The sequence below is a fragment of the Engystomops pustulosus genome, chromosome 4 (assembly GCF_040894005.1).
Source record: "Engystomops pustulosus chromosome 4, aEngPut4.maternal, whole genome shotgun sequence".
Lineage (NCBI taxonomy): Eukaryota > Metazoa > Chordata > Amphibia > Anura > Leptodactylidae > Engystomops > Engystomops pustulosus.
In genome coordinates, this window is record NC_092414.1 from 45,912,699 (window position 1) to 45,937,643 (window position 24,945).

Consider the following 24,945-nt stretch of genomic DNA (forward strand, 5'->3'; position numbering starts at 1 on the left):
TGTATCTAGCTGGTTGCAGAAAATAGGGGGGGGACTCATATGATTTTTTTTTCTATTATTTATTTATTAAAAAAAAAAAATCACATGAGTATATGAGTATCTGAATATATATGACTTGTTGCAAGACAAAGAAATATTAAAACATAAACCAGCCCAACAACACCATGTTCCAAATTTATATATGCACACATACCTGATTTTTGTTATGTATATATATATATATATATATATATATATATACATAACAAAGACCCCTGACAACAATCTTATATCTCTCATATATATATATATCATTGTTGTCGGTGGTCCGTACACACATATATGTATTAGGGGCCACCGTATATTAATGTATATACATATATACACACACATCTATATTTACTTATATAAATAAATATATACACATATATGTGTATGTATATAATATATATTTTATATACACACACATATATGTATATATTTATTTATATAAGTAAATATAGATGTGTGTGTGTGTGTATATATATTTATATACATTTATATATTTCTTTATATAAATAAATATATACACACATATATGTATTAGGGGCCACCGATATATAAATATATACATAAATATATAATATATATATATATTTATATATATATATATATATATACACAAATATATATGTATATATTTATTTATTTAAATAAATATATGTGCATGTACCTTATATACTCGAGTATAAGCCTAGTTATTCAGCACAAAAAATTGTGCTGAAAACCCAAACTCGGCTTATACTCGAGTAAAAAATATATAGGTTTTACCAGGTTTTTGTGGTAAAATTAGGGGCCTCGGCTTATACTTGGGTCGGCTTATACTCGAGTATATACGGTATATATAAATAAATATATATGTGTATTTATTTATTTATATAAATAAATACACATATATATTTATATATATATATATATTTTTTTATGAATAGATATGCACCTTAATAAACATTGGTGTCAGGGGGCTTGAAGTGCATTAAAACTTTTATTTATCATTGGTGGCAGTGGAGGGAACCCCCCTCTCGTTGGTGGGAGAGGAGAGCATAGTTTTTTTTTTAACATTACTCACCCCCACGGTCTTCTCCCCGAAGCCTCGCGATACTGCGAGGCTTCGGGACTTTGCGCATGTGCAGTGAAAAGCCGGCCTAGACGCGAGTTGGCGAGTTGGTGCGCATGCGCTAGTGTGCCCGAGAGCTCGGTGACGTCACTGGCTCTCGGGCACGACAAAATTTCGCACTGGCGCGGCGCCGGCGCGATCGACGGTTGCGAGCTTCATGGAGGAGCAGGATCCGTGGTGCGCACTGTGTGACGCACACAGAAGCGCCAAAGGAAGATTTTAGCCAAGGAAAGAAATAAAATATGTTCGAATACAGCGGTTTCTGGGTTAAATGAAAATATGGTCCGGCATCAGTTCATCATGAGCAAGCTAAAGGTATTTGTGGGTCAGAAAGGTCATTTTGAAGTGGTAGGTTTCCTTTAAAGGGGTTGTCCAATTTCAGCAAATAATTGATATTGATATTTAATTGATATTGTGTTGTGAAATGTAAAGTTATAAAAGTTTCCAATATACTTTCTGTATCAATTCAAAATGGTTTTCTAGATCTCTGCTTGCTGTCCTTCTATTAAAAGCTTCTATGTTTACTTCCAGTGGATAGAAATCTGTCCATGGTCATGTGATGTCACACAGGTGCACAGCTCATTATATATCACAGAGAGTAATCAGAGCTGAGTGATATAGCAAGCCGTGGACCTGTGTAACATCACATGATTATGGACAAATTTCTATCCACTGGAAATAAACATTGATTTTATAGCAGGGCAGCAAGGAGAGATGTAGAAAACCACGAGGAATTGATACAGAAAGTATATTGGAAAATTGTATAACTTTTCATTTCACAAAAAATATCAATTATTTGCTGAAAGTGGACAACCCCTTTAACTCTCTATACAGTCCATAGATAGTCTTATCTCCATAGAGATCTGACTCATCAAGTGAAATATGGTCTACTTTCTTATCTCTAAGTTGTGTATCACCAGCTCACTGCAGGAGAAAAAAGGTGCTAAAAAAGGAACAGGGAAGTTGCTTTACTAACTGAAGTTTTTTTTAGCAGCATTGATTTGGTTTGCTGCTCTAGCCCTGTTGTGATTGTCTTTGTTCCATTCTGACCAAAAACAATATATGCATAAAATTATTATTATACTATATTCTCCCAGTATATACATGTGCTGCATGAAAAAAGTTACCAATGCTTTGGCTAATATGTGCTAATTTATTGAAAGAAGTTTGTCATACTGCATTTTGTTCTTAGTGACAGCTTGATTTAACCTCTATAAAGCTTCACGCCAGCATACTCTTATCAAAGATAATAATTGGCTGATTCTTTGTAAAATACTTTTACAAAATAATCTTTTTGTAAATTAGGCTGGGGTGCGTTACCAGAGCCACTCCGTGCTCCTGCTGCATACCCCTAGAGAGCTTCTAACCCACGTGCTGCCTCCTCTGGCACTCCTAATGACGTCAGCCGGCTCTTCAAGCAGATGGCAAGATGTAGACGGGCGATTAGGAGGTGTCGAGCTGGTTGGAGGTGCTCGGGGGTATGTGTAGGGATGGAGGGACTTCAGTAATTGCCCCTCCGAGTCCTTCAGCCTAATTTACATATAGATTAAAATCTATTTTACAAAGAATCAGAGGGCTATCTTTGATAAAAGTATAACATTTTTTACCCTCTTCAATGCACTGTAGTTTCTTGCTTTGCCTGATTTGGCTACACATTAGATCTGCATGATGTTGTTACACCATACTTGCTATCTGCTCCATTAACATTACTTCTGCTACATTTGTAAAACATTTAACTAGGAATTCTAGCATTAGCGGCGTACTACGTTAACCTTCACTGTATGCATTACTCCTGGTTCATTACAGTTAGATTAGATTGCTTTAATTAGGAGCTGACAACCTTGCACAGCATAAATGCTTTGCCAATTGAGAACATTTTGTGTAATATGTATAAAGATTGTATCTTAAATGGTACTGTTTTTTTCTGTTGATTAGGTCTTCACAGGTTGTTCCTGGCCCATTAGATACCAGGGGTGGCCCAGAAAGGCTCAGTCCATCTGGTTGTGAAAGCAAGTATGACCCGAAAACCTATCATCTCTATGCTGGAGGTCAGGCAAAAATAACTACTGTACTGCTCCTTAATAGCAGTCAGATGCTTCACTTATGACAGCTTTTAAATTAGCAGATCATATTTTCTCACTTCACTAGTCAAATGGTAGCCAGTTAACGCTAGTAGCACCATAGGGGCATCTGAGATCAGAAACAACGACACAAATTTATTGCCAAGGGCTAAGTCAATGTTCTTAGTGCATTCCAGTTGAGAGTTCATCCTTTATACTTGCAAAAAGAACATAAACAATATAAACAAAACAAATATTGATGTTAACCCTTTCCATTCTGGGCCTTGCAATGACATCAATTTTACCACGCAATGAAAATATTTTAAAAATAATAATAATTTGATTTTGCACTGTAACATTACATACCCGTAAAGTGCTGCCAAACCTAGGATTGGATTCTATAAGAAATCCTTGCTTTACATTTGCAAGTACAATTTTGGGGTTCCCTGAGCTTTTTCAGCTATTTCTAAGGCAGATGAACAAAAACATAATTTTTTTTAGTTTTATTTGTTGCAGCTTTCATTCTTTCTGAGAAGAGCCTTGATTATTTAGTAGTTTATTTTGCTAAGAGTGCAACATTACCAATTCTGAATCAGTTATGCTGTGGTTATTGTGGGTTTCATGCGTTTTGTAATGAAAAAACTTGTTTTGTTGTGAAACTTTAGAGATTTTCTCTATCACATTTTTAAGTCCCCCTGAACGATTTGAATATATGGCCATCTCATCAATTATATAAGAATATTATCATTATTATATATATCTGACATTTTGAGCACCTTTTGTCTCTATCAACCCTGTGAGACCTCATGGGCAGGAACCTTCTTCCACTTGTTTCCTGATCCCTGTACTTTTGTGATTTGTTCTTGTATATGTTTTTGTCTTAATGTTCTTTATGTGAACCTCTCATTGATTGTACAGCACCATCAAATTAATAGGCTGGCTATAAATAAGTAGGGCAGCACGCTGGCTGAGTGAGTAGCGCTTCTGCCTTGCAGAGCTGGAGTCCTGGGTTCAAGTCCCACCCATGTGAACATCTGCAAACAGTTTGTATATTCTCTCCGTGTTTGCGTGGGTTTCCTCTTGTTTCCTCCCACACTCCAAAACATAATGTTAGGTTGTTTAGATTGTGAGCCCCATGGGGACAGGGACCAATTTGGCAAACTCTGTGCAGAGCTGCGTTATCTGTGTGTACTATATAAATAAAGAATTATTATTATTGTTATAATAAATTGAATTAATTAACCTCTACCAATCGGAATTAATCAGACATTGTGCATCTTGTTTGTCAACACCTTCTTGCTAATCTCCAATTTGATCAAGGATGCGATCCTGGAGGCAACATAAATTTCATGCCTGTCCGATGATTGTCCGATGGAGTTGTGCCTGCTTGATAGACAACACACTCTCTTGAGCCTCAAAACTTCTCATTCATCCTTATTTCATCATTTTATATTGTTCCACTATTTAATTTACATTTTTTCCTCCATAGTGAAATAAAACACAAATCATTATTGCTGTTGTGAACCCAGGCTAAAGACCAGTGCACAATTTACTTATTGCATCAGGTTTTTTGCATCAGTTATTTGAGCCAACACAGGAGTGTAGGCTACTCAGAGATAAGGAATAACTTAAAAAATAATTTTTTGTTAGCTTAGCCACTTTTGCTCATAAAAACAAAAATATATATGTAAACAGGTCCGTCCAGACCATCCGGATACCTTTACATTTAGTATATAAAACAGAGAGTATGGTGTTGTATACATGGCTCCATTCAGTTTGTTGTAGCCTGGAGTGTCCAGGGCCACTACAGAATTATTTGCTTCAAGCAGTGCATTGAAAACTGCTGTTAGGTGGCAGAACCTTCCATTAACCCCTTACCGACATTTGACGTAATAGTACTGAATCGTGGGAGGTACGTTCCCGCAAAATGCAGTACTATTACGTCAAGCTTATATATTATAGCCGACACCTGCCTCTAACACCCGCGATCGGAGACGCTGACCGTGGCGTGTTAGGGGCATTTAAAGTGAATCGGACCCCGCGGCGCTTACTGATCGCAGCCCCGGGGCTGCGCGATCTGCTTCCTGGTGCCGGGTCCCTGCTTTCTGGCTGGACCCGGCTGTAACACACTGAGCATGCGAAGGCATTGCAGCCTAGCTCACTCTCAATTGAAGGGAGTATAACTGCAGTAAGTGGATCTAATAACTGCACTAGTTCTTGGTGTTGGCTTCTGAGAAAAACTGATATTTGGAGGTTCTAGGTATTGGACCCTAACCAATTCAGATATATAAGCTATGCACAGCCCAGGCCCTCAGTATTGAGGCTCTGGGCTGTGCATAGCTTACATATTTTTTAACCCAAACTTCTATAAATCAGCCAATTTTTAAGATTATAATACCTGGACATGTGAAAAGTCATACCTACAAATCACAATATGAAATTGTATATTAGAAGCCCGGAACATAGCATATAAATTATATTATGGGGTAACTAGAAATGTTTTGCTGAATTAATTATATTTCCTTTGTCTTCAAGTTCTTTGCCAAAAGCTCCAACTCTGCAACAAATTTGTTTTCTGTTTGCAGCTTACTCCAATGTGGTGTATTTTATGTGATTTCAGAACAAATTAAGTGCATCCACAAAATAACACGTTTTAAGGCTATGAAATAAAATATTTGCAGTTCACATGGAAAATCACAGTCTAGCATCTCTCTTCACTTAAGAGAAACAGCATCTATGTTGTTCAAGGAAAAGAACGTGTGAATTAACAGATTTCGTCTTGTGGGCTACATGTTTTTTAGAAAATCAAATTAATATTTGCAAAAAATATTATGTAAAACTTTTATGGATTTTATGCTATTACAACTGTACTACAACATACCAAAATTGCCATTTTTGTGATTTGTGTCAACACAAAATTGGCAACAAATCAGATGCAGCTGAAAACGGCATCAATTAAAATGTTATCTAATTACATAAAAACAAATGCTCTTTTCATACATAATACATAAACATTAGAATACATACATATTGTATCCATAAACAATACAAGAACAAATTATTTTTCTTAAAAGGGCGTATTTGTAAAAAAAATTTAAAAAAAAAACAAGTACATATTTGGTGTTCCCTAATCTATCCTGACCACTAATCTTTTTGGAGACCAGGAAGGGGGTAGTGCCAGCACGTCTGGAAGCAAGGCCACATCACGCATTGTACCAGGGCAGCACTTTCCAGGAGAAGTTCCCCAAACTGCCAAGAACTGAAGGACATAGAAGAGGTGCTCCAAAAAAGGCATTTGGAAGGACACCATTTATCATTGTGAGGAATGCCCAGAAAAACCAGGGTTATGTATGCCATTCAAGCACACCCAGATATCACGGGAATCACAGTAGGAGACCACAAATATAAATGCGCCGCCTTTGTGGGCGATATTCTCTTATACTTAACTAATCCAAGCATCTCCTTGCCCCCACTCATGAAGGTCCTTGAAGCATTTGGCTATTTCAGCAACCACAAAATTAATATAACCAAAAGCTATCCCCTCAGATCTCAAATCCACATATGCACTAAACTACAAAGTACAAAGAGGGAACTAGCAAACTGGGCATCCAAACAGATCTCCTGGGTGGGGAGAGTTAACTGTATCAAGATGACCACATTACCAAGGCTCTTATACCTTTTCCAGACCATCCTGTTAGCTGTACCCAAGTTATTCTTCCATAAACTGTTGAGTCTCCTTAACAAGTTCCTCCGATCCGCCTCTCCTCTTGGCAAGGGCCAAGTTGATTTTAAAAAAACTGCAGGGCGGTCTGGGACTTCCTGACTGCAAAAGCTATTTCCTTGCTGCCTTATATGCCCTTGCATATTGGATTGGTTTCATGGCAGGAAGAGTAAGTTGTGGGTACAACTCGAGGATAATCTCTCACCTGTGCCTCTAACCACCCTGCCCTGGTCTGACTCTTATGCCTCACTTGTCCATCATTAAGACACTCTTCCATAAAGTGTCCGCCTCGGGCAAGGCACAGGAAATCAGCTTTAAAATGATTTCTAGGTGGTACTGGACCCATGGCTAAGCTAAACTCTATTTATCCCTCATGCCTCACGGAGTGTTGGAGGTGCCGACAGAGTGTAGGCAATATGCTTCATATATGGTGGGAATGTCCAGTACTACAACCTTTCTGGACTCACGTTGTCAACCTGACAAACAGTGTCAGGTCACACACTGAGTAACAAACTGGCCCAACTCCAATGTCCATCCCTAAGACAAAAAGGTCCCTGGTTGATTTCTTCCTTATCCCAGCTCGCTCTCTGATCCCTAGAATGAGGAAATCCACCCGGGTACCGTCCATGTCTGACTGGTTCACAGCGATCCTACAATTACAGAGGATGGAGGAATTCTCTGCAGAACTCCACTGCTCAGGGGAAAGCCACGGCCAGAAGTGGGGCCCCTGGACGGACTTGGTAAGCTCTCTCGACTACACCACGCTAGCAGACTAGGAGTCCCTTCCCCAACTCTCTCCCGCCCCCTTTCTCCTCACCCTCTTTCCTCCCCTACTCATTAGTTTGATTTTGTTTGTTCAAACGAGTATTGGTTTTTGGATACAGATATTGTCCCAACAAGGCTTACTAAAACCTCCCCAATGTACAAATATTCCGCCTTCTAAATCCACCTGCTTTGTTCTTATATGCATACAGTTATATGCATTGACGCTCTGATTCTATGCATGTAAACCAATTCGCTCTTAATAAAAGAATTTGAAAAAAAAAAACAGGTCATTTCCTTAAAATGTTCATCTGAACCCCACAAAATCGAAGAGATCAACTGCAATCCTACAGAATCTATTTACAAATATATCATTCCAGAACCAATGCCATGTCTTTAGCTGATACAGAGAGGAAGATGAAGAGATTGGTTGGGTGAGATATCTTCTTCTCATTGTACCAGCGTGTGAAGCTGCAGCATGATAGCTGTTATGCATTCAGCAGAATGCCATAAGGTGAGAGCATCACTCATAAAGGCACAGTGGCTTAGTGGTTAGCATTAAAACCTTGCAGCGCTAGAGACCTGGTTTCGAGTCTCAGTGTCAAAATCTGCAAAGAGTTTGTATGTTCTCTCCATGTTTGCATGGGTTTTCTCCGGGTCCTCTGGTTTTCTCCCATACATCAAAAACAGGTGATTAGATCGCTGATTAGATCGTGAGCCCCATTGGGCACAGGGACCAATTTGACAAGCTTTGTGCAGCACTGCATAATCTGTGTGCACTATATAAATAAAGGAATTATTATTAAAGGTGCCTCACACCAGCTCAGAGAGATTGCCCTATGAGTTCTTGTATTCACTTCTTTCATTCAGCATACTGTGCTTTATAATATGTCTTATTTAACCAAGAAAAATAATTTACATTTATTGTTGACCAAAAAAATCAACATCTAAACTCTCAATTTCATGCTGACTTTATCTCTATTGGAATCAATGGCCCCAATCTCTCAAGTTTAGCAATAGCACTTTCCCAACTTCTTGTCCGGGTAGCTGCTTGTACCACATTTGGTGATGTGAATTCTTCACTCATTTCTTAACCTCTTGCAGTAAACATCAAAATGATCTAATAATACTCATGTTTTAGGCTGGGGGAGGGGGTGGGAGGCCGTAGTAATTACTGCTGCTAGGTCTTACTTTCAGGGGTGAACTTATATTTCTAAGATTGATAAAAATTGTACTAGTTTTTATTTTCTTATTTTTGTCTTATTTTTATTTTTGGGGAGACAGGGTAGCAGTAAACTTCTTATACAGTTGCATGAAGAGGAACACTTAAATGCACTCAATCAAAAATATATACGAATCAAAAATATATATCTGTTTTATCTGTTTTAATGTCCCTAAAAACTTTTATATATCTGATTAAAAGTATCACAAAATCAATTTTTATTGGGAAAAAAAATCTAATTAGCATGTTGAATTAAACACACAACCTCTTAAAAATTTTTGACCGCAGAAGAAATTATGTTGGTAAGTGTGACAGTCAATTTTTATTAAGGTTCTGTTCACAATTGTGTTTTCATGCTGGTTCTCTGACTGAAATATAACAGACATAATTATAAATCTAAAGTATCTGTCATGATGAGCTTTCCTTTATTTGAAAACAGATCTGTCATAGTTCTCATAGTGACAATCCGGAGAAAACCTATGAAATTGATGGGAACAAAGCCCAAGAATACAACTGGAATTATGACAACTACAAAAATAAATAATTGATATAGAACAGACCAGTGTTGAATTTTAATTTACATCCATAACAATAAAGTTAAATAAAAAGTGAATACAACGAAAGCTGTGAAGCTCATATAAGTTTTCATTTACAATAGATGGTTTACAAAAGTTACAGTAATTAATAATGATGAAATCTTTCTCATTTTATGTCCATACAAATGTACATACCTGTAATGATGGATGGGATTTATTTATATCTCCCCAGCTAAGTATCCAGACTTGGTCATGGGATTTGTCATAAAGTAATTTAGCCGGATATGGGTCAACTTGTATTGTCTTAAAAACAGGAGGAAATCACAATAATTAGAATATAGTTCACTACTGAATACATGTGACAACAGCACATCCTTCAACAACACTAAGATCCAGTAAGAAAAGGGACTGTGACAGGAATCAACAGAAAAAGTTATCTTTTTACCATAAAAAAGAATGGCATTCAAATATTGATTCAATTAAGTAATTCTCACTTTTTCACTTATTTCATGTGAGTCAGTAATGCTGCTCCAAGTCAGTGCAATAAGAAAGTGTTGGAATAAGGTCATATACATAAATTGAATTACAAATTCAAAACAAAATTCTAAATTTCATATGCACTTGGTTCATTAAAAGGTGTACATGTTATAAATTTCATGGTCGGCCAAAATATCATTGTTAATAAATACATTGGGTGGAATATACAATTCACAAAAAGCTGTCTAACACATTTTGCAGACATGTTTTAAACAGTTATGCAACTTAAAAAGGCTATTAAAAAAGTAAGTTAGGTGGGTAAAGTGTCATGGCTTAGAAAACAAAATGGGGGAGTGGGTATTGCGTCTGCATGAAAAATGTGCCAAATATATAACACTATTTTTTGCAGTGCATTTAAACTAGACAGTCTATTGATCTAATAGATAATTGCTGTTTAGTCTAACTTTTAGACAGCTTTAGTCTACATGCCCCAAAATTAATATTTTATGTATAAGTACCTGTTTAACTTTCTGCATCGGGATGTCAATGATTAAAACCCTGTTCTGGTTCGGCTGAGACACAAATATGTATTTCTCCCTGACGTTGATGGCAGAAGACCATAAACACAATTGATCAGGGTCTCCTTCAGTTTGCCGACACATCTCTTCCTAAGTAAGAAACATAAAAAGCATGTTATAAAGAGTTTCAGTTTGGTGTGTTTTTCCTGTAGATCCAAGTTTGTATACGTATTTTTGGGACTATAAGGCACACCGGAGTATGAGGCGCTCCATCAATAAATACCTACTAAAACGTCTAGGTTCATATATAAGGCGCACCGGAGTATAAGGCGCACCTGATTATAAGGGTGCATGACCAGCAGGTGGCAGACCTGTGCACAGTTCAAGGCAGCTGTTGTCTGTAAGTACAGTTCATATGTAAAGCGCACTGGACTATAAGGCGCACCTTTGATTTCTGAGAAAATCAAAGGATTTATAGTGTGCCTTACAGTCCGAAAAATACGGTAAGTTACTCTTCAAGGCAGCTTCACCTCCATAAATAGTGGCAAGTAAAGAAGTTAAAACAGTTCCCAAGATGGTCTCAATTAACACATTGGGGCTCATTTACTAAAGGTACCGATGATTTCCAATTTGCGCCAAATTGCCCTGGGATTTTGGCGCACACGATCGGATTTTGGCACATCGGCGCCGGCTTTCACGCGACAGAAATTGGGGGGCGCGGCCATTGGACAACCCGATGGATTCGAAAAAAACGCAGAATTTAAAAAAGAATTTGTGTCGCAAGATCAGCACTTACATGCACTGGGACGAAGAAGGTGAACTCTGGAGGACCTCGGCACACCAGTGACCTTAGTGAATCCCGGCAGACCCGAATCAGCATCAGATAACGCGCCGCGGGATCACGACTGGAATGGGTAAGTAAATGTGCCCCATTATCTATAGCTTCAAAAAATTACAACTTAAATAGTTCTGTATGCTGAAGCATGAATAAGTTATGGGTGTCAGAATATACCAATGAGCCTTTTTTAATATACCAAATTTGGAATATTATATATTGCAAAACATTAAATGGTACTGCTTTAAAATACAATTTGTCCTTCAGAAAACAAGCCCCCATACAGGTCTTTAAACTAACAAAAATTTCCACTAGCTATGGTGAACATCTATTTATGAGTTGATGACAAGAGTATGCTCAAAAATAAAAAAAGACAGAGAAAATAGCACTACCTAGCACATGATTACCTTTCAGAATTTGATGGAGTTAGAAATAAACGTATACTAACCATCTCAAGTTGTGCTTAATAAAAAGGCACCCAGTTGTGTGTATAAACCCAGGGTAGGTTATTGACGTACCCCAAGGAGTGAAAAATGGACGTATTAGAAATGGCGCTATTCCAATATATTTCCAAAATGGTGTTATTGGGAAGATAAAAATGGTTTTACATTGTGAGCGAAACATGTAGTCTTTCTTGTGCACCATTTTTATCTGCAGGTTCTTCATGAATCTGGTGCCCTCTGCACTGCTCTGATAAAACTTATTTTGGTGCACTTTTAACTAGTGTCATGTGCCCCGACTGTGTACTGGTATGCCTCCTTCAGTGACTAAATTTGTGTCGCATTCAGAATAGTACAACTGTGACACAAAAGGTGTCACAGAAGCTCCCATCCTTCCCTATCTTTCAGTGTTGTAAGCGCTGGGAGATGGTGTCGGATGGAAGCTTCTAGCCGGCCGGAAGCTCCCTGTACGCCCTTGTGATCAAACTGGCGCACAGAGTAGACTGACCGCGGCGCCGGACATCAGCAGCACCGGGCGAGGTAAGTAGATGTTTATTATGTTTAAATAGCCCGCCACAGCCCGGCCCTCAGTAATTTTTAACACCCGGATAGCCCCTTTAAATTTGACTAGTGTCTCTTCCTGTAGTAATAACTTGTCAATGCTTTGAGATATCCCTGTGATTTTGAGATTGCTGTTAATAGTGCCATTTCAGTGATCAGTTTATTTTTTGGAGGGTAAAATTGCATAATTTAGGGAAAATTTTAAAAAATGACAATTTGCAAAGTTTCAAATGTTCTACTTTTTGGAAAAAACAGTCAATCCACAATTTTTTTAATAGAAACCTTTTGCCATTGGTCTACTTTTTATTTCCATAATTTCCATTTCTTTTACGGATGTGAGAAGGTTTCAAGTTTTAGTACCAACTTCTGCGAGTTACCCCGGTTATAGCCATACCCCAATAATCTGCAGGATGGAGACACAGGGCTAAGGGGGAAAGGAGCAAAATTTAGGTTTTGGAGCTCCGTTTTCACTAGATTGGTGTTGGGGTAGCCCCCGAGGTACCAGTACAATAGAAAACCCCAAGTAGTGACCCCATTTTGGAAAGGGCACCCCTCAAAGAATATATGCAGAGTTGTATGAGCATTTTAACCCCTAAGATGCTGGCTCAAATGTAATACAAATTGAGTAGTTTAGAGTAAAAATTGTATTGCAATTTATCGAATATGCCATTGTGGTGACAAAAGCATTCTGCCCAACTCATGCCACTGGGGAAAAACACATCAAAAACCATTCTGAGAGTTACCCCAGTTAGGGCAAAACCCCATAGGTGGCAATAATCTGCAGGATGAAGACACGGCAGGGCTGAAAAGGAAATAACTTGCATTTGGAGCACAGACATTGTACAAATTATTTTGTTTTTGGCATCATGAAGCATTTGTAGATGCCAATAGGGACCAGTAGAATTGAAACCCCTAAGAACTGACCATATTTTGGAAACTACACCCCTCCATGAATCAATCTAGGGGCATTTTAACCCCACAGGTGGACCCCAAAAAAATGCATAATGGATAGTGGGTAGTGGATATCTTATGTCATCTTGTGCCTAGCTCCTGCCAAGGGAGACAAACACCCCAAAAATCACGATGTATGTTTTCCCAGGTACAGCAATACCCCATATGGGGCAATGATCTACAGGCTGGGAACATGGCAGGATTTGAAAGGGAAGGTGCAGTATGCGGAATGATGTATAAGCTGTGCATAGTACATCAGGGTAAAAACATGGTAATCTAAAAATCCAGGGATGTATGATAAATTCGGAAGCAATCTTTCATACATAACCCTGGTTTTTCTGGGCATTCCTCACAATGATAAATGGTGTCCTTCCAAATGCCTTTTTTGGAGCACCTCTTCTATGTCCTTCAGTTCTTGGCAGTTTGGGGAACTTCTCCTGGAAAGTGCTGCCCTGGTACAATGCGTGATGTGGCCTTGCTTCCAGACGTGCTGGCACTACCCCCTTCCTGGTCTCCAAAAAGAAAGTACTTCCAGGAAAGCTCCCCTCTGGCTGGCATATCGATGTAGCATATAAGCATTATATAGTGCTATCTGCATGATGCGCTCGACCAGCTACTTGTACCACACCCTCGACTTCCACTTGGGGTTGTATGGCACCTGGTCCGACAAGTCCAACCCTCCCATGTACATGTTATAATCTAAAATACAGCCCAGCTTGGGGGTTTCTTTATTGGTACCTCATACAGCTCTTCATAAAAAAAAAAACTTAAAAAAGTCCACAGCTATGAGCCCTGCAGTGTCAAATTTAATTCCAGGATGGCCTAAAAAGTCGGGGACCTGAGAGGTATAAATATCTGGGGCTACCCATGTGGGGTCAGTGGAAGCCCCAGACACTTCAATAGCAGAAGTCTCAGGCACTTCAATCACAGAAATCCCAGGCACAGGAACCCTACGGCGCCTTCTCAGGGGTCTTTCCAGGTCACTGGAAGTTGAGCAGGAGGATGATGATAGGTAAAACGGGACATCATCCCCACTAGCTGACTCGGTGTCAGAGGCAAGCATGTTGTATGCCTCTAACAAGGTTTACATCTTCAGAGACATTGAACACAAAAAATAAGAATGCGCACCAGAAAAAAAAACTAGATAACCTACACTGACAAGCCGCACAGATGGCACACAAAAAAATGGTGCACCAAACCACATGGACTAGCCACACAGATGGCACACAGAAAAAAATTGATAATGCGCACCAAACTACACGGACAAGCTGCACAGATGGCACACACACAAAAAAAATTGATAATGCACACCAAACTACACTACACAGATGGCACACACAAAAAATAGATACGTGCACCCAACTATGGGTACATCTACGGCGCTCCTGAGAAAGATAATACCAGACACCAAAAAAACCTATGTGCACCGTCTAAAAAGGAGCTACACTGGAGCGCACTGAAAAATGTGACCAGTGCAGAACAACGCTAACACAACGAAGGTCAGGCACAGGAGATGGGAAAAACGTAAGACAAGTGTGATCATGCAAGGTGATCACACAGGGAACACACATTGATCCCTATCTGTTCCCTCCTGCATCCTAAGGATCAGATAGGAAAATAGTGTTTTGGTGCAAACAGTAATGCTATGCTCCTCTTTCCAGAGATACCAAACCAAAATGATGCTGCTGGAAGAAGAGGAGGGAGCTAAAACGCGTTTGCAGCTTAAAAACACTGCAATTGTCCAGTCAGGATTGACATCAGCAGGAGGTTCTCCTGCCTCCGTTACACGCGTCCCATTGCGATGTCACCACATCACGTGACATGGAAGAGCCCGGGTGCACTCGCGTGGGAGCCAGCGCCGTACTAGTACGGCGCGGAGCACTAAGGGGTTAAAGATGAAATGCTTATCTTTAATAAGACAACAAAAAAATGTTTCAATGTACCATATTACCAAAGATAGAGCCATCTGCAGTGACTCTCTGCTTGCAGCCTCAAAACTCATCTCAGGAAAATATGACTCTTCTCAGCTTATTTTCACATGACTTTTGAGTAGCTTTTGGTACTGGTAAACAGGAGAAATTGCACTTAAGAGAGCGTATTATATAAAGGACATTTCATGCCCTGTGTGAGGGCAATAGTAATGAGGTCTATGGCCAATAATTGCGAAACAAGTTGCTTATGGTTAGCTGCTGACATCCTTTAGCTATGACTAATGCCTCAGAAAACTTTCCAAGAAGAAATTTAACAGCTCTGAAACCCATGAGGTGGCTGTAGTCTAGAAACAAAACATAATTTATAACTAATTCAGTCTAAAGTGACTACCCAGTATGAAGAGTTTGTACAAAGAGTTTGTACAAAGAGGTGTTCTAATCCCTGGAATTAAAAGATGGAATTAGAATTCAAGCAGTAAATGTGAGCTATGGGTACTCCAAGCTACAATGTTTCCATAATTTGAAAGCATCAGAAACTACAGGTATGTCCACAAATATTTGGATACTGTCACAAATGTATTTTTTTTTTCAAGTTATAGCTATATAATGGACTGGGACATAAATTCCAGACTTTCTCTTAAAAGTGTTTCAGCTTCAGGATCAGGCTACCAGCAGTGCAGAGCTTGCTCAGGAATGGCATCTGCACGCACTGTGAGGCAGACACTCTTGGAGGAAGGCCTGGTGTCAAGGAGAGCAGCAAAGAAGCCACTTCTCTCCAGAAAGTACAGGTAGTTGACTGCTGAGGACTGAGGTAAAGTCATTTTCTCTGATGAATCCCCTTTCCGATTGTTTGGAACATCTGTAAAACAGCTTGTTCGGAGAAGACAAGGTGAGCGATACCACCAGTCTTGTCTCATGCCAACTCTAAAGCGTCCTGCAACCATTCAGGTGTGGGGTTGCTTCTCTGCCAAGGGAATCGGCTCTCTCACAGTCTTGCCTAAAAACACATCCATGAATAAAGAATGGTACCAGAATGTCCTCCAAGAGCAACTTCTCTCAACTGTCCAAGAGCAGTTTGGTGATCAACAATGCCTTTTCCAGCATGATGGAGCACCTTGCCATAAAGCAAAAGTGATAACTAAATGGCTCAGGGAACAAAACATTGAGATTTTGGGTCCATGGCCTGGAAACTCCGCAGATCTTAATCCCATTGAGAACTTGCTGTCAATCATCAAGAGACGGGTGGACTTCTTCCTGAAGAAGGGTCAACACTGCAAATATTGACTTGCTGCATTAACTCATTCTGTCTATAAAAGCTTTTGTTACTCATAATATGATTGCACTTGTATTTCTGTATGTGATAAAAACATCTGACAAACATACATAAAACCCAGAAGGCAACAGATCACGTGAAAATATAATATTTGTGTCATTCTCAAAACTTATGGCCATGACTGTACAAATCTATATAATTATACCTAGATTTTTACAAATCTATATAGCAAGATAGTTATAAATTAGAGGATTAGATAAAATTTAAGATTCATATTCCTATGGGTATTGAGCCCACCGCTCGTAGATAGCTGGGGGATTTCAGTAAACGATTGACTCCACACATTTACATTACTGCTGCCCTTCATTCTTGCATCAAATTTTGACTGGAAAAGCCACAGCTGGATTTGCTAAAATTGCCATTGCAGCTCTCCTTGCCGGCTTCCCAAGAAAATTCCCCGACTGATACACACATTTGTGGCATTCCAGACAGAAAGTGGTCCAAGATCCGGAAATATTAACTGCTAAGTGCCACAAAATTTAATATGTACATCACTACTGACAGCAAGTCAGAAACCAACAGAGGGAACAACACTTTTATAAATGTCCCCCACTGTGTGCTCAAATAAAGCCGAATGCATTTAAACTGATTGGTCAGCGTTTCACAAAAGACATGACCAGGACCTTAAACACAAAGACAAAGCAGCCCAAAAAATTATAGCGCATAAATTTCAATTGATAAAAGCAATAACAGAAAGATCCACAAACAGTAAAAACCTGGCAGAGCATTAAAAATGAGGAGGGGGAATCGCAAGCCCCTCTGGGTTTTGGTGATCTGGCTATTATAACACATTCCCAAAGCACTTGTGATATCCTTCCTCCTCCTTTGGCACTTTCTCCCTCCCACTATATGGCAACTGGAAGTATGAACTCTGTCAAACCACATGATTTTGGCACAAAGCAGGCAGGGCGGGGGAAGGGGGTTAAGTTCTGAGGGGGCAAGGAGGTGGTTGAAAGTTCTTTGGTAGCTGTGATTAAAGGGAACCTATCATCAGCAGTTCGCCTAATTAAATGACTACCAGAATACTATAAAGAAGCATAACATCATCTAGTTTTTGTTTCTTTCATGATCCAGTGTGGTGACATCATCCAGAAAATCAACTTTGAAGTGAACACTGAAGTCAAGATGGGGAGCTCTGAATGCCTACTTCTCTGTCATAGAAATCATAGAGATCTGGTTAGTGATGTCTCTGGATGTAGGACCATCAATTACAGAGAAGGGGACTTTCAGATGAAGAGGTAGCTTGACTCACTAGTGTTAAAATCTACGCCTCTTTGACTTTATGCAAACAATTTATGCAAACAATCTCACTTCAGAGTGGATTTTCTGGTTGATGCCACCATACTGGGCAATGACAGAAACATGATCTGGAAGATGTGTTAGCTGCTTGACAACCTACTGGTAATGGTTTATTGGGTCAATTTCTGCTGAAAAGTTCCCTTTATTGACCAGAGTTCACAGCCCACATGGGCTTTAGGGATGCCCCTGAAGCAGGTGGCCTTCATTTAAGTAAATATAACATTTTTACAAAATTTTATGAGTTAATTCCTGAAGGAAATGTCCTAATAGGATATGCCAGTATTCAAACTGCGGGGAGCTACCCAGCAGCGTAAATGGTTAATAAAGTTAAAAATCCAGTGGTAGATTTCCTTCACAGATTGCCTTGATATATTGGCGTATAATATCAATTAAAAGTATAGCTGGCAATATGTCAAGACAGTCTTTAAGTGTGCCATCAGCTGTGCATGTCTGAGAAAATTATATGTACGTGGACAACCCTTAATCATTATGCTGCCTAGGAAATGAATTAGAATCGCTCCAATATGTCTCTCTATTTGTATAGGTGGCAGCAACCATGACATACTGGCATATGTAGAGTAGTAAAATACTTTTAAATCATAGTGAATGAAGGATTAATCTGCATAGTGCAGATTATAATTTTTACATGGAAAAATAAAGATTATATCATGAGTGGAAGAATAGAAGGGTCAAGTCAGTTCAGACAAATAACTGACTGATTGTAGCGCCGCAGTTACATAAAATATCGATAACAGTGTAAACAAGCTGAGTCTTATCTAACAGTTTTACAAAGACTTATTGAAACATACATAGCTTGTAAGAATCCTCTCACTGGGCTTGATCTGTCTCCGAATCTCACATTCTCGTGGTTGAATTATTGTGATTCCATCATCAGAAAAGACATAAAACATGTTCCCCACACTCAAACCTATAGGGAAATCAAAAGAAAGCAGTAGCAAAATTATAAATCTAAGGTTTTTTTCTCTTTTCATCCAATGCTCAATAACACAGCAGGAAAGTTCAACATTATTTATTGGTCTGAAAAAGAGAAACATTAATTCAGTAAAAAGCTTGTGTTTGCCATGCAAGCAAGCAAGCAAGCGACACAATGCAATGTGATAGCTGCTAAGTGTTTCAATTGAGGTATATTTAAAAATGGTTGGATTTTGTCACTTCTGTAAGAATCATAGTATCTGCTGTTATATTTATTGTTTTATGTGTGGATGAGGAACACATAGTAAAATATGCTTAAAGGGAACCTGTCACCACATTTGCACATATACAGCTAGTGAAAGGTCCCTATTAACTAACTGAGACCCTTCTTTAGGCTAAAAAATGTTTCTACATTTCACATCCCCATAAATCAATTTTATCTTATATTACCTGGAATCAGAGGGGGCGTGTCTTTACCGGTCCCTCCTATCTACTCCTCCCTATACCTAAGAATTGGACCCACCGTGCTGCTAGCGGAGGTATCCGAACCTCTTCTGGGCAGCGTTGAGGTCCCTGGGACTGCCCTATGTTCCTGGCAGTCAGCTCCCTTCTGACTGTAAACTGTCTGCGCATGCCTAAGTTTACACTGCTCTAGCATTAGTATTGCAGTGTATTGGACCAGTTCAGGTTTTTTATAAAGTAAAAAAAAAGTTTAAAACATTAAAATAAACAAAAAAATAAAAAATAAAATACAAGCCCTTAAAATGTCACTTTTCCACACAAACATGTAATAAAGTATAAAAAAAACCCCACAAATAACCCAAAAACCTTCCACATATTTGGTATTGAAACATCCGTAATAATCTGTATAATTAAACAGAGTTGTTATTAGACCTGCAGGGTGAATGCCGCAAAAAAAAAAAACACCCTTAAAAAAACTCTCTAGAAAATGATTAAAAAATGTTACACACCCTGAAATAAGACTAATAAAAAAACCAACTTGCAAAAAAGAAGCCCTTAACCAGATTTGTCAGCCAAAAATTTTAAAAGTTATACATCTGAAAAGATGGTGATGCTAAAATAAATAAGATTTTCTCCAAATTAGTTTTTATTCAGCGAAATTGAATAAAATACACAAACCAGCCCCACATATTTGGTATTGCTGCATTCGTAACAATTTGTTTAATAAAACAAAATCATTATTGGGCTTGCAAGGTGAACGCCGTAAAAAACCTCAGGAAAAGGTCTGAAGCATCTGAAAAGATGGTGATGCTAAAATGAAAAAGATTTTCTCCAAATTAGTTTTTATTCAGTAAAATTGGGAAAAAAATAAAAGATCAATATAAATGAGGTATCGTCATAATTGGGGTGACTCATAGAATATGGTGAATGACCAAAAAAACAAAACAATCTTAGCAAAAATTTATGATTGTCATTTCCTCCACCAAAAGTTAATAAATTCTCATCAATTAGCTACAGAAGCCCCAAAATTATTTACCAGAATAGTGTATCTCAAGTGGCAAGAAATAAGCCACCATAAAGTCACATTAAAAAAGAAAAAAAAATTAAGCCTGTACAATTTGACAATGCAAATCTGTTCCCTTAAATGCCTGGCCTTGTGCCCATAAGGCGTTTACCACCACATATGGGGAATCAGTGTACTTAGGAGAAATTGGGTATCAAACTTTGTGGAGCCTTTTTTCATGTAATCCATTCTGAATATTTTATTTCACACCCAAAATGAATTTATTGTCCAAAATATTACAATTTGTAGGCCACACCTCCATTTTGTTTTAACCCCTATAAAACACCAGAAGGGTTTACAAAATTCTTAAAAGTGCTTTTTTCATATAAAGAGGGATGTAGTTTCCATAATGGGGTAATTTACAAGTCTTTCTATTATTTTGGCATCTGAAAGCTGAGCAGGTCCCTATAAATATAGGTTTTGTCAATTTTCCAAAAAATGTGGAAAAAGGCACCCAAATGCTGAGCCTCATACCATTAGTAAAAATGTGGAATATTAAAAAAACATGCTAACATAAAGCAGAGATATGGGAAATGTTAGTTATGAAGTCTTTTTGGGTAGACAATATGTGGTTTCTCTGTTACTTCTTATGTTAAAATTTTTCAATTAAGAAAGTTTTAAAACAAAACACTATCTGCCTGAAAAGCAGAGAATTTAGAGCTTTGAAAATTGGGAATTTTTAAACATTTTTTACAAATTTATGTTGTTGTTTTTTTTTAAACTAAATGCTAAATATTTTTCTACTTATTTGAAGATTTAATGGCCCAGATTATTAAACTGGATGTGCCAGTTTTCTAGGGCACTTTGCACATAAATGCATGTGCAAACTGGTTCCACATGTATTTATATAGTGTTTGCTCTAGTTTTGTGTTGAAGCTGCACTGTGTCCGTGGTGACACGGAACTCTACACCTAAAGGGGCGTTCTGCTGCAGATTCACACCGGGCACCTAATTTATGTTGGAAGTCTGACATAATTGTGGCATAAACACCAGATTATTGAAGACTGTGCACCAGTATTTAATAATCTAGCAAACTGTACTAATGATAGATCTGGGCCAATGTGTCACGAGAAATAATATCAAAACCAGCTGGCTATGTTAAAGTGTTTCAAAGATATAACCATTTATAGTGACACATGGAAAAAAAATTGGGTTTGGTACTGAAGCCCTAAAATACCTTAGTCCTTAAGGAGTTAATGGGATCCAATTTCTCAAAAAGTGAGCATTGCTTCCCAAAGGTAGGAATGGCCTCCCACAACTTTAAATTGTAAGCATAATTTCATACGAATTTGGCAAAAATTGGTGCTTAAATTAACAAAGATTTTTAGCACAAGAGGCCTAATTTATTAAGAAAGTTTAATAAATCAGGCATCTTAATTAACCTTGATTTATGAAACACAAATCTTGATAAATCTCTCACTTTTTAATGATTGCCATTGGTACCACACTTCTCTCTTGTATTGTTCAGATCATTAGTGGCTTATAATATAGGCATTTTGGAGCCTTGTAGGGTGCCCATGGCCACCCAATCACCCCTCTAATTCAATACTGAGAAGGACCTTCACCCAAGAAATCCTCATACATCTGTTCCTGATCTCAATAAATATGTACACAAGTCATTATTTTTTAAAAACGTTTTTGATTCTAATTTTTGTATATTTAAAAAATGTGTCCATAAACGAAAGCAATCTGAAAGATTAGGAAATAACCAGGGAACAGTATTTGCAGTGTTATCGGTTACAGTCTATATATCAAAGCCTGTAAGTGATGAGAATTATTAATACATTTTTCAATTTTTTATTAAAAAACACATTTAAAATTTATAATAACAAAAAATCTTAATTAGGTGAAATATTATTTCCTTCAAGTGTTTAATTTCAAATGAAATTAATAGGCAGTCATAAAACAGTACGGGTCATACTCTACCTTCTTCTCTCCACAGAATGTTTGCAACTGTATGGATGAAGTTTTATTTAGTAAGGTATCCAGGTGCATAAAAAGAAAAGAAAAAAAATTAATGATTTTTATGCTATGTATGTGTAAAATGAGTTACTAAGTAGTTATATATAAAACACTAAAGCATACACATAATGCATCTAATAAGTCATTGAAATCATGTAAATTTAGTGGGAATTTAAAAAAAAACCAAAACCTAAATTGAACAGAAAATTAAAAACCAAAGGAATATGAAACAGTTAAAGAGATTAGTGTTCTCTGCCAGGCTAATGATTTAAGGTCTATGTTTGACAAGCTAATGAAGACATAAAATTGTCATGTCTTTATCGTTCTCACTGCTTTGAAATAATTGAATTGGTGATTTTCTGCTATTTAAGTCGAAGGTGACACCCTCCTGTCATCCTGCCTGATCATTAACATCTGATCAACTGAACATCATCTCTCATTGCTGTCATTTGTTTTGTAACACAAACCTTGTATCAGAGCTCATCAAAGTTGGAGGCAGTAATGGATAATGTTAGGAAAGTTAAAATTGCATCTGTTGATGGATTTCCATTACATGCTAACATCAGGTCAAACTGGCTAATGAACTTGACAAATTGAGTGCATTATTAGACAACTCTAATTTAAGTAAGCTCTCAAAAACATTAACGGACAGTTGACTTGATTAAATATTCCAGAGTCTATCACAACTTGCAAATTGCCTACAAAGGTCTACACTATCCAGACAGCAATTATGCATCATCAATCTAGCTAAGGTTAGACAATAAAGGTTAACACAAGTCGTACAGGGGTACAATTATTTTTTGATGTGACATGCATCCAACTGTGCACCTTACAAACTGTACCCAAGGTCATATCTACAGCTGGTCATTATTCTGGATTTAATCTGACCTTATTATTTGTTAGGTACAGCTGGTTAGATAAAAAGTTTACATGGTCTTGCTTTACGATTCTGATGTGAAATCAAACATACAGGTAAGTAACATCAACATCAGTATAAAGAAATTAAGGGTATGTAATATGAGCCCACATTTACTGATCACATTTACTAATGTAAGGTAAGATTAAAGCAGTTACATGTCGGTGTAACACCAGGGAACATTTTTTTCAGTGCCTCTCAACTTCAATTTTCAAAGGAACTTTGCCTCCTCCAGGTCAAATAAAATACACATTTTTGGTCATTATGGTCATTAGAGGTTGCGTAAACGCCTATACAAACATCATAGATAATTGTGCAATTTTACTCCTTCAAAAAAGCCTTTGTGGATAGATCTGCACTGGACTTTTCTCCCCTTTATTGGGCTGCCAGCTGCAGCCTCTTTATGTCCCTTTACTCCCTTTACTCACGGCTCAATGTAAGGTCATGTGACCGCAGCATAGTCATTTAGTGTTCCGGTCATGTTCACATAACCCCTTAAATCAGCTAGGACAGTGGTTCTCAACCTTTCCAATGCAATACAATTCCTCATGTTGCGGTGACCCCAAACCATGTTCAAGAATATAACGACTATAATACTGCCCCCTATGTACAAGGATATAACTACTATAATACTGCCCTCTACGTACAAGGATATAACTACTATAATACTTCCCCCTATGTACAAGGATATAACTACCATAATACTGCCCCCTACGTACAAGGATATAACTACTATAATACTGCCCCCTATGTACAAGGATATAACTACTATAATACTGCCCTCTACGTACAAGGATATAACTACTATAATACTTCCCCCTATGTACAAGGATATAACTACCATAATACTGCCCCCTACGTACAAGGATATAACTACTATAATACTGCCCCCTACGTACAAGGATATAACTACTATAATACTGCCCCCCTTTGTACAAGGATATAACTACTATAATACTGCCCCCTATGTACAAGAATATAACTACTATAATACTGCCCCCAAGTTCTAGCCCTCCCCTGCTACCCCCAGTTCTGATCCCCCCCTGCTGCCCCCAGTTCTGCCCCCCCCTGCTGCCCCCAGTTCTGGTCCCCCCCTGCTGCCCCCAGTTCTGGCCCTCCCCTGCTGCCCCCAGTTCTGTCCCTCCCCTGTTGCCTCAGTTCTGGTCCCCCCTGCTGCCCCCAGTTTTAGTTCCCCCTCCTTCCCCCAGTTTTCATTCCCCCAGTTTTGGTTCCTCCATTTGTTGCCCCAGTTCCTGCCCCGAGTTTTGGTGTCCCCCCCCTTCCTGCCCCCAGTTTTGGTGTCCCCCTCCCCCTGCTGCTTCAAGTTGCAGTTTCTACTCACTGAGCAGAGCAGTCCTGTTCCACAGGAGTCTATTGAGGAGAAGCCAGAGGGTCATGTGATGATGACATCACCACAGGTCCTCAAGCTTCCCCTGTATACAGCAGCCGACAGGTCCTCAAGCAGTGAGTGCTTATTACACACGCTTTATTCCGTTTTTGCCGCAAATCGGGGCAAAAACGTAATAGAATCGCGACCCCTGTGTTTTGGTCGTTCAACCCACAGTTTGAGAACCACTGAGCTAGGAGATTTGGCAAAAAGGAACTATGCTTGTCTACATTACACTGCGTGCACCATCAGCACGATTGGGCTGTTAAGCTAACAGCTGAATCCTTTACTGCAACAAGGGGCCGATATACTCTGTCCCCGTCACATCAGCCCCAATGTACACTGCTCATACTGAGAGGGTGAGAAGCATGTGCATCCTCTCTGCATGTCTGTGTCTACAGCTAACTGGTAAGTAATCCTATAGGCTGTTATCATAAGATC

The 24,945-nt window shown here is 38.5% G+C and overlaps 1 protein-coding gene across 2 annotated transcripts in view; it reads right to left on the reverse strand.

The window, feature by feature from the left end:
* Positions 1-24,945, reverse strand: part of FSTL4 (follistatin like 4) — a 590,275-nt gene that overhangs the window by 17,765 nt on the left and 547,565 nt on the right. For both annotated transcript variants that reach the window (XM_072145816.1, XM_072145815.1), the window contains exons 11-14: positions 22,166-22,192; positions 18,591-18,709; positions 10,432-10,581; positions 9,632-9,739 (exon numbers count right to left, since the gene is read on the reverse strand). In XM_072145816.1, the coding sequence (XP_072001917.1) occupies positions 9,632-9,739; positions 10,432-10,581; positions 18,591-18,709; positions 22,166-22,192 (404 nt within the window). The remainder of the gene's footprint in view (positions 1-9,631; positions 9,740-10,431; positions 10,582-18,590; positions 18,710-22,165; positions 22,193-24,945) is intronic.